Source organism: Thalassophryne amazonica, chromosome 13, assembly GCF_902500255.1.
Source record: "Thalassophryne amazonica chromosome 13, fThaAma1.1, whole genome shotgun sequence".
Taxonomy (NCBI): Eukaryota; Metazoa; Chordata; class Actinopteri; order Batrachoidiformes; family Batrachoididae; genus Thalassophryne; species Thalassophryne amazonica.
This window is the reverse complement of record NC_047115.1, coordinates 89,479,638-89,497,286: the sequence shown is the minus strand read 5'-3', so window position 1 is coordinate 89,497,286 and position 17,649 is coordinate 89,479,638. Positions and strand designations below refer to the sequence as shown.

Sequence of the window (17,649 nt, the reverse complement as noted above, 5' to 3'; positions counted from 1 at the left end):
AGGTTCAAGATTTCATCTCTCTTTGAGTAAAGAGGAGGAGTTCATCAGTAGATGCTCATGATGGTGGTTTTGGGTTAAACAAAAACCCTCTCATGTGAGTTTACTAATTGTGCGGATTATTGATGTGAAATTCTTCAGACCTTCCTTCTACTCTACTGCTGGAATAGGCTGCAGCCACAGCAGGGATAGGAGATGGACTGATGGATGGCCCTCCCTCAGTCAGTATTTGTGGTAACTGGAGAAAACCTGCAGATTACTCAGTCTCCGAGGTGGATTGGCCATTGGGAGAATCGGGATTTTTCCTGGTGGGCCAATCAATAATGGGCCGATGGCTGCCCGGTTTGTTTTTTCATGGTCTCTCACAGAGAGACACATGTACCGCCCCACAGAGCTCAGCTGCAGCCTGCAGACACAGAGTAGGCCCAGTGGTTTGTCTGTCAAAAGAATAGACCTAATTGTGGCTCTATGATAGGCTACAGAGGCCCAGGAGTCCCATCCACACATGTTCTAGACCTCCCCCCCTCTCTTCCAATCACCTTTAATGATAATCATGATGAGAGAGAGAAACAAGACAGCAGAACATGAAAAACAAAGTGAGTCACAAAATGGAGAAAAAACGGAAAGGCGGTGCAGAAAAACTGAGGGAAAAGGGGAAAAAAGCTCTCACTACTGAGACTGCTATAAGAGCATAAAAATTTCAGAGAGTTTGCTGCGGAGGCCAGCCTAGCAGGGGCGACTGCGGGTCCCTCTCAGCACCAGCAGGTGGTGTCAGAGTCGGACAGTGAGACTCCCACTGCCATGGAGGTGGTAGGAGCAGGAAGAGATTGGTGGTGATGATAGCACGTGTGCCAACATAGTGTGGATAAACACTCATTCAAATAAATGTTTGACCATTTATATAAATGAAAATGCCCCCACCCCATCTCCGCTTTTCCGGTTGTACCTATGGGTCAAAGAGATTTGCGTCTCCATAAATGTTCAAATCAAACATGTAATGTACCCGCCCGCTGTGCGTAATCAAATGACGTCATAGCGTGCAGCCCAAGAACTGTCTGCAGAGGAAAACATGAAAAGGCGAGAAGTGTGTGTGTTGGTCCTAATATGGATATTCCGGATGATTTTCTCATGGATAGTACGACAATGAACAGCGCAGCCAAAGCAGCCAGCTTGATGATGACGCACTGGCAAATTTGGAGAGCAGCGTGCCAGCCGACATGACAAAAGTTAAAGTGAGCCAACTTGTTATGTACACGTTACGTGTTGTGTATCTCAGTAAAGTGATAATAATGCAAATAACATGCTGTTGTCATGCGGTATGCATTTTCTGAGTCCCTCCATCCATACCGCCCAGCTCCACCGCGATGCGCAGAACTCCTCTTTCCATGACAAAAACTACTGTAACAGTGGAATGTGCCATTCATTTCTAAACTGGACGCTGTCTTGATCCGGTATGTCATCTGACTAGCACAGGAATTGTGAAAAGACGTGGACATCAGCACTTTTTCGGCACATTGAGACAGACGTGCGGAGGAGTTCCGCACGTCGCAGTGGAGCCGCATGGCACAAAGCAACGCCGTGATGAAGCCTCACAGGACATGTTGGGGCATGTCCAGCTCATGCTCAATTTCTCGGATAATCACACGACTGAAAAGTAACCGACAGCCGTCTGAAATCCACCTGAAAGCCGTCCTGTGAGACCAACACGGAGGTGGTTTTGTGCCGCGTAATGAATGGCTCCGTGGCGCGTCCCTCCGCTTTTCTTTCCATGAAAAAAACTCCTGTAACAGTGGAATGTGCCGAAAAAGTGCTGATGTCCACGCCTTCTGCCTTTTTGTGAAAGTCAGACGACATCCCGGATCAACAAAGCCTTCACGTTGGAAATGATCTGGTTGTTTCAGTGGGGTTTGAGCTTGTCGATCGGCGCTCGGAGCGCGGCGTGCTCTCAGCAGTTGTGGGCGGTCTTTAAACCGTCTGGATCACTCCTTAATCTGTGTAATCCCCATAAAATCGTCCCTGACAGCCATATTAATTTTCCGAATGGTGTCCACCTGGAGGTCTCTCACAGTTTCTGGAAAAAAAAATTGATGCAGCAAAGCTCCAAATCGTTCAGACATTTATTCGCAATAAAAAAACGACGAGAGGGGTGGACCAGTGCTCACACAAAGCCTGCTCACAGGCGAATGACGCAACTGACAGGCGTGAAAAAACTCACGCATGCGCACGAAGGTTCAAGTAGAAGGTTCAAGCTTGGCTGATGCAATCACGTGATTCAAATCCATATGGTTTTTGAAAAAAATTAAAAGGTCGGATACTTTTCTAACAGACCTCGTATATCTTGATAAACTGATGCTAGTTGCTTTTATTAACAACCACTATTTTATATTTTCATCAAAGGATTGATTGATTGATTGATTGATTGATTGAAGTTTTTATTTTGGACATCAAAAAAAAAAACAAATATAGAAGAAAACAAACAAAGAAAGAAAAGCAACAAGTGCCAAAAGAATAAAAAAGACAAAACAATGATGAACAATAATTTTTCTGAAAGCAAGTAGGAAGAAGCATAGTCTTATTCAATCCTACTCCTTGTCTTTTCTAAGACTTTTCTTAATCATCAGTTGATTTGAAAATACTGTCTTTTAAACATATTTGCAACTAGATGTATATAAATACCTACTAACACCTTATAATTATACATAACATATGTGCATATTTACAGACAAAAATAAATAAATGCATAAATAATTAAATGTAAGCAGTCAGCGATTCTGTGAAACAACTGGTGACCAAAGCCATTCATCCTCCCTGTACCCTGTGAAAACCATGTTTTTGTTCCGCTGTTTTTGTTCTGCTGTTTGAACATGCCGTTTGTCATGCTTGGACATTGCTTGAGCTCCGCCCCCAACCCGTTCCACAGCTTCACTCCACATACTGAGGAAGTCAGGGTGGGCGGCTCTATTTTGTCAAACAACTTCCGGTTTGTCACTGCGTCGATGATTAGCGACGTGGGAGCACAGTACGCTAGAAGTGTCCAAACATGAGCAGCATTAATTGTTTAGTTCGTGGGTGCCACAACACCTGGAAGAAGAGGAAACTATCACTTTCAGAACAATGTTTTGAATATGAAAAGTAGAGATCTGAGTGGTGTGGATGAGCATTTAACTTGTTCCCTCCTCCATTGAAAGACGAGGATCTCCAGTGCTCACTAAAGGCGCTGAATTTGAAAAATTCACCCAAACGTCCCAATGTCTGTTCTTTTTATTTTATGGAGAAAAAACCCACACCACTGGATCCTTACCCAGAGAAATGATTGGACTATAACGCTGTGTTGAAGAAGCCACGGTGGACGCTAGTGAGACAAACGGGTAAGCTGTGTTTGTAGCGTTAGCTGCTATGTTATTTACTCATTTTCTGGCTTTTGATACAACCAAACACTGCATGAAATAACACCATACATATATTAACGTTACGTAATCTTGGCATTATGGTGGTACTACGTATCAGTTAGTATTTTAACTTGATTGTGCTTTTATACGAGCTTCAGTGGCGCTGTGCGGCACGGAGCTCGTAGTTCCTCATAGCCAAACTGTACACATCGAGTAACAACACAGAATACTTAAAAATAATCGAGGGTCACTTTTTCTTGTCATCTTCCCACTCTGTTCTGACGCGTGGGTGAGCCAGAGTCGATCCCTTTGAGCTTTTCAAAAAGGTTTTTGTTTCTACCCATGTAATATCATCCGTTGTTCTATATTGAAAACACCGCTCACCGGAAGTCCTAAGACAAAACGGAAATGCCTCTTTTGTAAAAGTGGGCGGGGCTGAACAACGTGATTACAAAACGTTTTTAGTGTTGTGTTTTAGTTGTTTCGAGTTGTGTTCGAGTGTTTTAGTTTATACTTCCCCTTCAGATTACATATAATGATCCGGATATTTTCTTTGACTTTTATTTACTGCAGACTGTATGAAACCAACATATTTCATGTTTTGTGTGGTCAGCTTTATTCTATTTGTTAATATTTATCCATTACTACATTTAAGGCCTGCAGCATTTTCCAATGAAAAAAATGTTGGGACAGGGCAGTTTATTCTAAATGTAAGAAATGTAAGAATTAATATATATATATATGTTATCTTGTTAGTCGCCTCTCTCACACCATCTCTCTCCCCCTAACATTACCATATGGGTACGACTTGGAAGTTGTGGTGCACTTCACATACCTTGGGTCAAGGATCTTTAACTCAAGCTCCATTGAAGCAGAGACGAACAGCAGGATTGGGAAGGCAGCAGCAGTTGTGGCAAGACTAAGCCACAGAGTCTGAAATAACTCCAGCCTCACTGAGAAGACGGTGCCCAACACAGAGTTTGTGGAAGACACCAACATGAGCCTTCCTTGTCTTGGCCACGTCCGGAGAATGGATCCAGACCGCATTCCTATAGATCCACTGTATGGTGAGCTGGCATTGAGCACTCGTTTGGCTGGTCGACCATGCCTGTGCTTTAAGGATGTCTGCAAGAAGGACATGAAAATGTGCCGCATCAATGTTAACATGTGGGAGCAGTGTGCAGAGGACCGTGCAGCCTGACGCCTTACAGTCAGAACAGGTGCACAGAGGGCTGAGCAGGAGAGGAACCAGGGCCTTTCCGAGCAAAGAGCCAGGAGGAAGGAGCGATAGTGGCAATCTCTGCAGGCATCACAGTACACATGCAACAAATGCAGCAGAGATTCACTTGCACATTGGACTAATGAGTCATTCACACAGGTGCAGATAGAAACAAAAGACAAAAATTTTCTGTATATTTGTATTGTCAACTGTGTCTGTGGCATGGTCCAATCAGAGGGTCACCGCTTTGAGTCTGGCCTGCTTGAGGTTTCTTCCTCAAATCATCAGACAGAGTTTTTCCTTACCAATGTCGCCTGTGTGCTTGCTCTAGGGGTTCATAAGGCTCGGCCTGACTTGTGTGAAGTGCCTTGAGGGAGCTTTGTTGTGATTTGGCATAAATTAAATAAATTGAAGTTGAATTAAAAAAGTGAAAAACAAACAAAATATATACCTACTATCCTATGCTATCCTATATCTATATCCTGTACTATCCTACATATATACGAGGTCTGTCCATAAAGTATCGTACCTTTTTATTTTTTTCAAAAACTATATGGATTTCATTCATATGTTTTTACGTCAGACATGCTTGAACCCTCGTGCGCATGCGTGAGTTTTTCCACGCCTGTCGGTGACGTCATTCGCCTGTGAGCACGCCTTGTGGAAGGAGTGGTCCCGCCCCCTCATCGGATTTTCATTGTCTGGAAATGGCGGAATGAAAAGGACTTTTTTTCCATCAGAATTTTTTCAGAAGCTGTTAGAGACTGGCACCTGGAAACCATTCGAAAAATTTATCTGGCTTTCAGTGAAAATTTTACAGGCTTCACAGAGAATAAGGACTTTAACTATAGGTTTAAGGACCCCTTTAAAGGACGGTCGGTGCGCCGCGAGCTGCGACGATGCGGCACAAACCACTGGATCATTTCTAAGCTGATGGCTCTGTGGATACGAGACCGTCGTGTGCTCTTTCTCTGGTTATCACAAGACCTGGACATCAGCCATTTTCCGGCAGATTTCACTTTTAACAAGAGATTTTGTCATGGAAAGCCGCGCGGAGGCTTCGCGCATCACGACCAATTCGCTGATGAAGCGAGACAAAGGAACACCTCCGTTTCGGAGTGTTAGAGGACAAGTTGGGACATGTCCAGCTCTCACAAGTTCTTTATACTCACTCGACTGGTAAGCACTGAAAGCCGAGATAGACATTATTTTTTTTAAAAACCATATGGATTTGAATCACGTGTGATTACATCAGCCAAGCTTGAACCCTTGTGGGCATGCAAGAGTTTTTTTCACGCCTGTCGGTGACGTCATTCGCCTGTGAGCACGCCTTGTGGAAGGAGTGGTCCAGCCCCCTCGTCGGAATTCCTTTGTCTGAGAAGTTGCTGAGAGACTGGCGCTGTGCTTGATCAAAATTTTTTCAAAAACTGTGAGGCACATCCGAGTGGACGTCGCGCAGCGCTCCGAGGCGACGTCGTCATCCTGTTTCAAGCTGAAAACCTCCAAATTTAAGCCTCTGTTGACCCAGGACGTCGTGAGAACAGAGAACTTTCAGAAGAGGTCGGAATCAGCAGTTTATCTGGACATTCCACTGTTAAAGGAGATTTTTTTTAATGAAAGACATGCGGACGGATTGGCGCGTCGGCTCGCAGCCAGCGTGGCGCGCCTGCCACAGGAAAAACACCTTCGTTGGAAGCCTTAAGAACAAGTTGGAACATGCCCTGCTGTTAAACAATTTCTCAGATACTCACTCAACTGAAAGCCACCAAAAGCCGCCTGGATTTTACAAATGGTTATCAACACGGAGGGTTTTTGTTGTCTTAGCCATGTCAGGAGAATGGATCCGGGCCACATTCGTAAAGATCTACTGCTGTGTTACATCATATTTCCTTCTAACAACACTCAATAAGCATTTGGGAACTGAGGACACTAATTGTGAGTATCATGACTGGGTATAAAAGGAGCATTCCCAAAAGGCTGAGGCATTCACAAGCAAAGCTGGGGCGAGGATCATGTCACCGTTTGCATGACAGAATAGTCCAACAGTTTAAGAACAATGTTTCTCAACTTTCATTTGCAAGGAATTTAGGGATTCCATCATCTAAAGTCCATAATATAATCAGAAGATTCAGAGAATCTGAAGAACTTTCAACAAGTAAGCAGCAAGGCCGAAAACCAACATTGAATGTCTGTGACCTTTAATCCCTCAGGCGGCACTGCATTAAAAACCAACATCATTGTGTAAAGGATCTTACCGCATGGGCTCAGGAACACTTCAGAAAACCATTGTCAGTTAACACAGTTCGTCGCTACATCTACAAGTGCAAGTTAAAACTCTACCATGCAAAGTGAAAGCCATACGTCAACAACATCCAGAAACGCCACCGCCTTCTCTGGACCCAAGCTCATTTGAAATGGACAGCCCCAAAGTGGAAATGTGTGCTGTGGTCTCATGAGTTCACATTTCAAATTGTTTTTGGAAATCATGGACGTTATGTCCTCCAGACAAAAGAGGAAATGACCATCTAGATTGTTACCAGTGCAAAGTTCAAAAGCCAGCAGCTGTGATGGTTAGTGCCCATGACATGGGCAACTTACACATCTGTGATGGCATCATCAATGCTGAAAGGTACATCCAGGTTTTGGAGCAACACATGCTGCCATCCAAGCAACGTCTTTTTCAGGGACGTCCCTGCTTATTTCAGCAAGACAATGCCAAGCCACATTCTGCACGTGTTACAACAGTGTGGCTTCGTAGAAAAAGAGTGCAGGTACTAGACTGACCTGCCTGCAGTTCAGACCTGTCACCCATTGAAAATGTGTGGCGCATTATGAAGCACAAAATACGACAACGGAGACCCTGGACTGTTGAACAACTGAAGTCATACATCAAGCAAGAATAGGAAAGAATTCCATTTACAAAGCTTCAACAATTAGTGTCCTCAGTTCCCAAACGCTATTGATTCCTTTCAGGTATCGTTAAGAAATGATTCAATCCACCGACATCAATAACCTTTTTGCTTAACGATTCCCTTATCAGTCGTTCAGAGTGGCCATTGTTTTTGTTGGCATTTGTCAGGAAAATGATCATTTCTCTACATTGATTACAGACCCTGCCAGGCCACTCCAGGACCTTGAAATGCTTCTTACAGAGCCCCTCCTTTGTTGCCCTGGCTGTGTGTTTGGGGTCAGTGTCATGCTGGAAGACCCAGCCATGACCCATCTTCAATGCTCTTACTGAGGGAAGAAGGTTGTTTGCCAAAATCTCGCAGTACATGACCCCATCCATCCTCCCTTCAATACGGTGCAGTCGTCCTGTCCCCTTTGCAGAAGAGCACCGCCAGAGTATGATATTTCCACCCCCATGCTTCACAGTTGGGATGGTTTTCTTGGGGTTGTTCTCATCCTCTAAACATGGTAAGTGGAGTTGATTCCAAAAAGCTCTATTCTGGTCTCATCTGACCACATGACATTCTTCCATGCCTCCTCTGGATCATCCAGATGGTCACTGGTGAACTTCAAATGGGCCTGGACATGTGCTGGCTTGAGCAGGGGGACCTTGCTGCCCTGCAGGATTTTAAACCATGACAGCATCATGTGTTACTAATGTAATCTTTGTCACTGTGGTCCCAGCTCTCTTCAGGTCATTGACCAGGTCCTCCTGTGTAGTTCTGAGCTTTCTCAGAATCATCCTTACTGTTATGTGTCGGACGCAGCTCGGAGAACCGACCAGCGTTTGAAAGACCCAGTATGAAATAAGCAGAGCACGGTACAAAGGCTAACTGAATTTAATACATAACAGTGATACATAAAAAACAAAGTGCGGTCTGGCGTGGTGCGCTCCCAGCAGCGCTAACGGTCCGGAGCCAGAAGCTGTTCGGACTCAAGGACCCCGCCGACACCCCCCAGGTGGCCGCAACAAACCGAGTCTGTGAAAGAAGGAACCATTATGTGAGTCCACACTCTACACACAGAGAGAACACTTAAAGGTGTACAAACAGCAAACACTTCCTGGCTTGATTACTAATCAACTTCCCAACCTGCAGGCATGGAACATCCAGTTCACAAAACTCCACTGCAGTGGAAGATGATACATGACTAACATACAGCTCAATATAATAAGGTGTGAGGGACACCACATTTACTGACTGTATAAATGTTAGTCACAAAATCTAACGTACCTCAGGAAGTGTGCTGACGAGCGTGAGACCTCACCCCCTCCTCTTTGACAGACCGTGCATCAAACCTGGACGTTCTCTGCATCCATTGATGATGAGATGGCTCCCGAGACGACGATCTCACCCGTCTGGTCACAAGGTCGAGTCTCTGGCAAATACACACTGTGCACTCCAGTCTTAAATGCCACCATGTTCCAATCCATGCAGATGTACCACAGCTGTGAGTCCTGATGAGCCGCAGGTGATCAGCCTCAGGTGATCAGGGTGAGGTCCTGATAAACTCAGCAACACAGCCACTCAGTTCCAAATGCAAACCACCTGGAAGGAGAAGCAAAGGACAGAAACAAAAAGGCAGCCAGGCCCCCCCAGCCATATAACACTTACCCCACAAAGTGAGATCTTGCATGGAATCAAAGACCAAGGGAGATTGACAGTCATCTTGTGTTTCTTCCACTTTCTAATAAATAATCATAAGTTGTTTTCTTCTACTAAGCTGCTTGCCTGTTGTCCTGTAGTCCATCCCAGCCTTGTGCAGGTCTACAGTTTTGTCCCTGGTGTCCTTAGACAGCTCTTTGATCTTGGCTATGGTGGACAGGTTGGAGTGTGATTGATTGTGTGAACAGTGTCTTTTATACAGGTAACAAGTTCAAACAGGTGCAGTTAATACAGGTAAAGAGTGCAGAATAAGAGGGCTTCGTGAAAAATTAACAGGTCTGTGTGAGCCAGAATTCTTGCTGGTTGGTAGGTGATCAAATACTTATTTGCAGCAGTAACATACAAATAAATTATTTTTAAAAATCATACATTGTGATTTCCAGATTTTTTTTTTTTTTTTTTTTTTTAGATTATGTATATCACAGTGGACATGCACCTAAGATGAAAATTTCAGACCCCTCCATGGTTTCTAAGTGGGAGAACTTGCAAAATCGCAGGGTGTTCAAATACTTATTTTCCTCACTGTCATACCATTTGGGGGTATCTTGGTATGACCATTCTAAAGGGGTCTTTCTGCCATAATTTTTGTTCTTAAGTTCATTTTTTCTGAATACTGAGATGTGGCCCTACGTAATGAAATTGGTTTCAACTGTGCACCTTTTATGTTAAATAAAACTGGAACTAGTGCTAATTAACTATGTTTTTAAATAGTGCTTCCACCAAAATAAATGTTCTAAAGTTGGGTTTTGCCATTCAGTGAACAGTCCTGCATCAATTGGCACTGAAATAAAGTCTGCACTTCCCATGTTAAATAAATCCATTTTTGGGGTGTATGGCATGGTGTGTCTTTCCACCAACATTTTTGTTCTTAAGTTTATTTTTATGACTACTGAGATGTGGCACTATGTAATGAAGTTTGTTTCAACTGCGCACCTTTTATGTTAAATAAAACTCTAATTAGCATTAATTAATTGTGTTCTTAGTTAGTGCTTCCACCAAAATAAATCTTCTTAAGTTGGATTTTTCCATTCAGTAAGTACACCTGCAATCAGCTGGCATTGGAACGAAGTCTGTACCTCCCATGTTAAATAATCTCATTTTGGGGGATACTTTGGGTGTGGCCCCTAGCCATACCCACCACTTGCAAAACTTAAGAATTGCATTTCCTGGCACAATTTAGCCTCATAAGCATTTCTGATACTACAGACCTTCCGCACCTTTCATGTTGAATAAATGTCACCTAGCCCCTGCACTGTTACGAATGAATTCCTGCATCAATGTGGTGTGTCAACCCAGTCTCACCACAAGTCGTGATTCAGGAGCAGGAAATATACATGAATCTATTGGTTCGTGATATTGTGATGAAAAGTGCCTCATTTTTGTCACGGCAGCACAAATTCATCCTCATTCATTCCGTGATGGTTGCACGAAATTAAAGTGAAGCGGGGGGTCGGGGTGGTTATGGTTAGGGTGGGGGGAAGGAGTACAATTGGGTTCTGATTAAGGTTAGGGTTGGGGGTTGGAGTAGGGTTAGTAATATTGAGTTTAAAAAGCCCCGTCATGAAAATTTGACTCATTTTGTGCCGGGAGCACGAAAAAAAAAAGCGTGAGACTGGGTTGGGTGTGGCAGTGATCAGCCTCTGGCACTGCTGAGTTGTTCTGGAAGTCCAGGTTGCTTTGATAGTAACCTTCAGCTCATGGGGATTGTTGGTTCTGGTGTCTCTTATGTTCCTCTTGATATTACCACTTAAAGAAGCTATGAGGGATTGTTTGTGGGATCAATCAAGTAATATTATATTCAGCAAACCAGGTACTAGTAGTTTTGGTACTGTGGACAGATACCAAGTCCTGCTGAAGAGGAAATCAGCATCTGTATCATTTTTAAGAGCCTGTGTAGAAACAACTCAAAATTCCATGTTTTATTATTTTTCTTTTCAGGTATAGAAATGGCATGCACTGGAAAAGAAAAGTCCTTTTGTGTGTTCATGAGAGAATTTGCTAAAAATGCCCCAACTGCAATGCAGATTTGGACACGTCACAAAAAGTTCAAGGAGGAAGGCTGTGCAGGGCAAAAGGATCTGGACTTTTATTTATCAGAAGAGATGGTCGAATGGGTTTGGGAAACACTTTTACGAAACTCCAGGAAGTCCATCAGAAGAGCAAGTCTGGAAATCCAGATTCCTCCAACGGCAGTATGGCGTGTTGACTGACTTACCATGTGCTGTGCCACTGGCAGTGCACATATTGAAAACTTGTGAAATTTGAATTTCTCAATGAGAATTTGATAAATGGATTGCATTGTGCTCACTATTAAGCCTGCTTAGTTTTCCTTGTCAAGACAGTGTAGTTCCTCAGATATTAACATCTCAAATTATATCAAATTTTTTGAAACACCCTGTAACACTCTGCCTGTGCACCTTTTAGTCTAACCTTCCCTGTTTGCTGTTTATTACCAGTGATGAAAGTGAGGTAAGAAAAAAAAACCTGTATTTTTCTGTGGCTTGTAGGACCAGAGGAAAACTGCAAACCTTCCATATTGCAATGGCCAAATGGCAAAGGTCACCGGTCTGATGGACCTCTCCCAGGAATTTTGACATTGTACATTGTAGTGAAGATACCCTCATTTAGAGTTAATTAAATGTGCATTAATTCTTTTCTCCAAAAGGGCTGATGTTCCAACTAAATAAAACTGCTGTTTTCACTTTTGACCTGAAATTCCTGGTGTCCAACTGTAAATGTCTCCTGAAAAACTCCCTCCAGCTGCACTGTCCATTTTCTACAATTCAGAGTTATTCAATGGTGTCCCTTTAACCTGTTATCCATGAAATTCCAGCCAGCATAAGTTACTGGACATTTTAATAGTCAAACGTCAAAATGGACGACTAGCCAGACTAGTCAGAATATCTTCCCCAAGATAACGGGGCCATATACTCAGAGCCTTGACAACCAGTTCTTCTAGAGGTCTCAGTTTGAAGAACACAACCACCTTGTGCTACAAAGGACATTATTTTATCTACATATGAAAATTCTAATGTTTTCCTCATGTGTTTAATCAAGCAAAACACTTTGCATATATTCAATTTAATCCGATGTGTTCCTCTTATAACTTGGTATGTTAAATGTGATTCTTGAATTATTAATACTTTGATGGTGAAATATTCTGTTTTTAATCAATGACTTGTTTATGTTTTAGTTGGGTAACTTTAATAATGTTATATTCAATCAAAAAGCAGCCTAAGAAAAATGTTTGACAATATATTTAATTGTATAAGTATTTGAAATGTCTCTGATTCTCTTTGCATCTATTTTTGAGTGAAATTACACACCCATGTCAGACTGGTAGTTCTGTGGTCTTGATTTGGATTATTGTTGTTTTGTCTTTTCTGTTATTTCTTTTGCTTGGCATTTTGTGGCTATGTTCTTGTGTCTGTCACGTGGGTGTTTGGTGGTGGGTGTCTTACTTCAGTTTTTTTCCCCACCCTGCTGACTCACATCTGCTCTGCATCACCGGCTGATCACTTGCCTTATTTAAATCACATTCCCTTCCTCCCATTTTGCCAGATCGTTGTGCCTTGTGCCGTTGCTTCCAGCCTTTCCTCTGGGTGTTTGTGTGACCTGACTGCCTCACCGTGATTTTGAAATCCTCTGGCTGTTTTTATTAACTCTGCCTTTCAGCCGATAATTTGGTTACTGTTGCTGCGCTATGACTGCCTTTTTGTGTACCGAACCACACCTGTCCTTCCAGTAAAGATCTTTGAATGCCAAACATCTGAGAGTGTGTCTCCAAGCCTGATAAACCAACTGGGTGGAGTTTTGTGATGTGTGGGCTCCCTTTTCTGTTCCCTCTCCCCCCTCCCCCTTTTTGCAAGCGCTTATTTTAAAAAGGCCCCAAGCGGCCTAGCCTCATGTAGCTGGAGCTACCACCCGGCTCTTTGTTCATCCTTTGTTTCATGACTTTTGGTAATGTTTGGTATCAATTTGCCAGCCTGATAACTCTTTTTAAGGTTTGTCAAGTTTTTCACTTGTATAAGATATAAGATAACTTTGGAGTGTTTCAAGAATAGTGGAGTGTTTCAAGAATAAGAGCAAATTTACAGAAAAGCATCTTTTTTTCCTTTCCTGTAACTTTACGACATTGCTTTCAAAACTTTAACTTTTTCAAAATTCACAAAGTCTTTTAATCCTGTTCCAGCCAGGTTTTAAGAACACCACAGAGAACCAGCGAACAAACACCTAAACCTTTTTTCCATGGGTCAAGACTGACTTGCAGAAAGCCTCAGCCCGGCCTGCCAGTAAACTAAGTCGACACTGGAGTCTGGTATCACCAGGGAAATCCAGCGGTTCAACCCCAGAACCAGGCAACCTCAGGCCAAGCCCGACCATCAGCGACAGATGAGATCGGATCAGCTATGTGATCCCATTAAAGGTTCCAGCAAGGGTTTTGTTACATGGTTCAAGGTGGCTTCATACAGTGTTGTTTGATAATATTAATAATAATTGTCTTCAAAATTCATCACTAAATTCCAATCAGATTTATGCACGTGATTCCTTAAACTTCTTTTGCTGCTTCAATTTTCAATGTCTCATGAGTAACAAATGTGTCCATAATAAAACTTTAATCATAATAAAAATTTAATCACTGTTCATATACTCAAAATGCCAATAACCTGTTTATCTCCTTGTATATTTGTAAATAAAATGTAAATATTCCTGCCGTGGATACTGTGTTCAGGTGGAACCAGTGTTGCTCAATCGTATTGTAGAAGTTCCGACTTTCAGATTTGAGACTGATTAATGATTTCAGACTAATTAATGTTGGAGACTGACTGATGAATTAATAATATTTAAATTAAAGTTCCTATGGCTTTAAAAACATAGGTGGTGCCCAGATAGCTTCAAGGTAATTAAAATTCATTCCAAATAATTAAGTATTGAAATTAATTATTTTGGTGACCTGCAGGTGAGGTCCAGTACAATTTAATTTAATTTAATTTAATTCCATTTTGGATCATAATAATTCTACTTGCCACAGCTTGTTGACACCATGTGTGACCAAAGTCCAAAGTTCAATAACTGTAAATGATTGATTTTCATTTTTTTGCTACAACATGCTCTGAGGTGCACTCTGGTGCACTCAAGCAGTGAAATACTTTAGAGTTTCTGGTCAACAAAAAGTAGGAAATGATACCAAAAGTGATATAAATCGGGATTAGATTGCTATTATTTGATTTATTCGAATGCTTTTTGGAAGGGCAGGAGTGGTGTCCAACCTTTGACCAAATTCTGGGACCATCAAAGCACATGGACTGATTCAGCTTTAGTACAAGACAGTCCAAGATGATGTCAAAAGCCATCTTTGATTAATTAAAGGAAAACCTCCCATCAGACACCTTGAGCTCACACAATCATGTGACAGCATTTTATTCTGTGTATCAAATGTGAAAGAATTGCCAAGACAGTTAGGGGAGTGAAGATTTCAGTCTTCAAAATGGGACAATGAGACACAATGGCCAACTGCACAAAATCCTTAAACCAGTAACAATCTGCAGTTCAAGTGGATGTGATAATTCTTCAGTAATGGTAAATCTACAGAGAAGGGTTTCTTTTTAGACACTTTCTTTTCTTGAGTTAATTTGTTGAGGGCCCGATGTTAAACTTCACTCTGAACCACTGACGTGGCCCACTGTAACACTACAAATTCTGAGCAAAACAACAGAAATACATCAGTTTGTGCAGGTTTTTGGTGCTTCTGTGGTGGTGAACCCAGTAAACTGTCATCACCACTGACAGGTAGTGATTGACAGAACAACGTACGAGTGTCACATGAGTGTCTTTGGTCAGTTAGTTCATACCTGGAATGCATAATACCAGGTACAAAGCCTACATCGTTTTTTTTTTTTTTGTTTATCTCCATTCATAACATTGCATAGACTGACAGACATGCTTCTACATTACAAAGCTGCCCTATGCAGATGTTTCTTGAATCTTTGACTTGATCCAGTTGTGGAACTGAGTGACCCGTGTATAGACTCCAGGCTTGTTTGCTTTCCCGCATTCATCTCCCCAGCTCACCAAACCATAGACAACATGCACATTATTCTGCATACAAGTCAGTGGTCCACCAGAGTCACCCTGAAATGAAAGAAAACAAAAAAAATCTTAAATGTTCTGTCTGCTAGATGAGCTTGTTTCTTAAAACAAGTTTGTGCTTCTCAATTCACGAGGTAATCTGACAAACAAAGACCATCTTTGGGGAGCACAGTACTGCACCATGTAGGTAATATAAGTAACAAATAAATGGTTCCTTTACAGTCATGTGGCTACCAATAAGCAGAGACCCATTTTACCACATTTACAATCTAAACACAGATTGTTTTGCCTGTATCTTTTGACTGACTGTTGTTACAACAGGATTACACAAAAAGATACAAATCATTTATCATAAACTTGTGAAAGAGTTGAGTTGGACTCTGAAGCAACATTTTCCCACTTTTAGGATGATCTAGAAAAACTGGGAAAACCAGGATCTTGTGTATTGTTTTTGGTCTTGTGTGACCATCCATCAGTATATGAATCAATAAAATAACAATAACTTCTTTTTATGAAGAAAATTGTTTAATTTCAAAATAATTCCGATAAAAGCAGATTTTATAGACAGACCCTCGTTTATTTTTTCAACTACATAGTGGCACAACACCGCTTTAACTACCACTATAAGAGTCTGTTTCCATTTGTAAGATGGACTTTTTTTGGCCAAAAAAAAAAATAGTTTTTTCCTTACCACTGTCACCTGTGTGTTTGCTGTAGGGGTTGATAAGGTTAGACCTTACTTGTGTGGAGCGCCTTGAAGCAGCTTTGCTGTTATTTGGTGTTATATAAACTAAATAAATTGAAATTAAATAGCACTGAACATCTAACATTTTCAGTGTGGGAGAGTGAGCTCCCCCTCAACAAACAAATGAATAGCTGCCCCCCGACACACATACACACAATTTCAACATCTTCGTATGTATCATTTCATTCTTTTACACATCTTAAACACATTTTTAAAGTATTTGTGCATTTTTAAGGAACTGCCTATGCATTTACACATTTTACAGTCTTTTGTAAACATTTTAAACATGTGTTTTTAAAGAACTTTCTATTCTTCTATTTTTACCTTTTGTCATATTTTAAATATTGTTTTGTAAAAAAAAAAAAAATTAAACATCTGTGTGTTTTTAAACATCTTTGGCATAACTAACACATTTTAACATAAATAATATTAATTTAACTTCACGGATGGGTACTGATAAGATTCCATCTATATCAATGCCAATATCGATTCCACTTATCGATCCAATTCCTTAAAAATTCCCTTATCAATACCTTCTGTGAATTTTCTGTGTACTAAAAGTAGGCTTTACAGAACAACATTTTATTGAGTCTTAAAGTAAATAAATATGAAATTCCCTTATCGGTCCTTCAAAGAGGCCGTTGTTTTTGAGGGTGTTTTATCGGGAAAATGATCATTTCTTTACATTGATTGCAGACCCTGCAGGGGGTCTGTAAGCCACCACTTCTGCAGTGTCTCTTCTTGAAGCTTGAACCAACGAAGCAGTGCTCCAACCCACTGCTTAGTTGATTCATTGCTTTGCTGGTTTTCAGAAGCGACAATCGTTAAGCAAAAAGGCTATTGATGTCGATGGATCTAATCATTTCTTAAAGATTCTTGATACTCATCCCTTGTGCCCCCCTGAAGGCCTCACAGTTTGAAAACCACTGATTCAGACCATATTTGTTCACTGCCTGAGAGTTGTTTGATTCTCCTGCATTTATCACCAAGATCTTAAAGTGGGCATCATAACTTCTCCTCAGTTGTTGGCAACTTACACATTTACTGTGTCTCTACATTGTTATTTTTCCCCCCAGTTCTTTCTGTAATACTGCTCCTTACAAAGCACAAACTCAAACTATTCCACACTTTTAAATTTAATCAAAGTCACAGCAAAAATAATCAGCCCTGTGCCCTGCAAGAACTTCTCTTACAGACAAGATCCACTTCTTACAGAACCCCGGACAATGGATACAAGCAGTTTTTATACAGGATTACATATGCGTAACAAAGGTGGACCTTATTTCGCAAAGTCCTTCTCTTATTGGCCCCCGTGAGCAGGGGCGTAGCACCAAATTCTGGGACCTAAGTACTAGCCATATTGAAGACCCCCCCACTGTTATGTTCTTTTTATTAAAGCAAACACCAAATTTGTAATGCATACTCAAACCACGTCTAAATCATGTCTACCTTAGATCACACCTGGGAGTCAGAACCCTTTATAAAGTTGGGGGAGCAATATTGGGTTGGGGGTCTGTTAAAAATGCACAGGAATGCACCAAATTGCACCATTTTTCTAGAAATTGGTGCAATTTGGTCCCCCAGACCCCCCAACTC

The 17,649-nt window shown here is 41.6% G+C and overlaps 1 protein-coding gene across 1 annotated transcript in view; it reads right to left on the bottom strand.

The window, feature by feature from the left end:
• Nucleotides 1-14,618: 14,618 nt before the first annotated feature.
• Nucleotides 14,619-17,649, bottom strand: part of LOC117523930 (hyaluronan-binding protein 2-like) — a 33,911-nt gene continuing 30,880 nt past the window's right edge. The window contains exon 14 of the mRNA XM_034185552.1: nt 14,619-15,350. Within this exon, the coding sequence (XP_034041443.1) occupies nt 15,183-15,350 (168 nt within the window). The 3' untranslated portion in view covers nt 14,619-15,182. The remainder of the gene's footprint in view (nt 15,351-17,649) is intronic.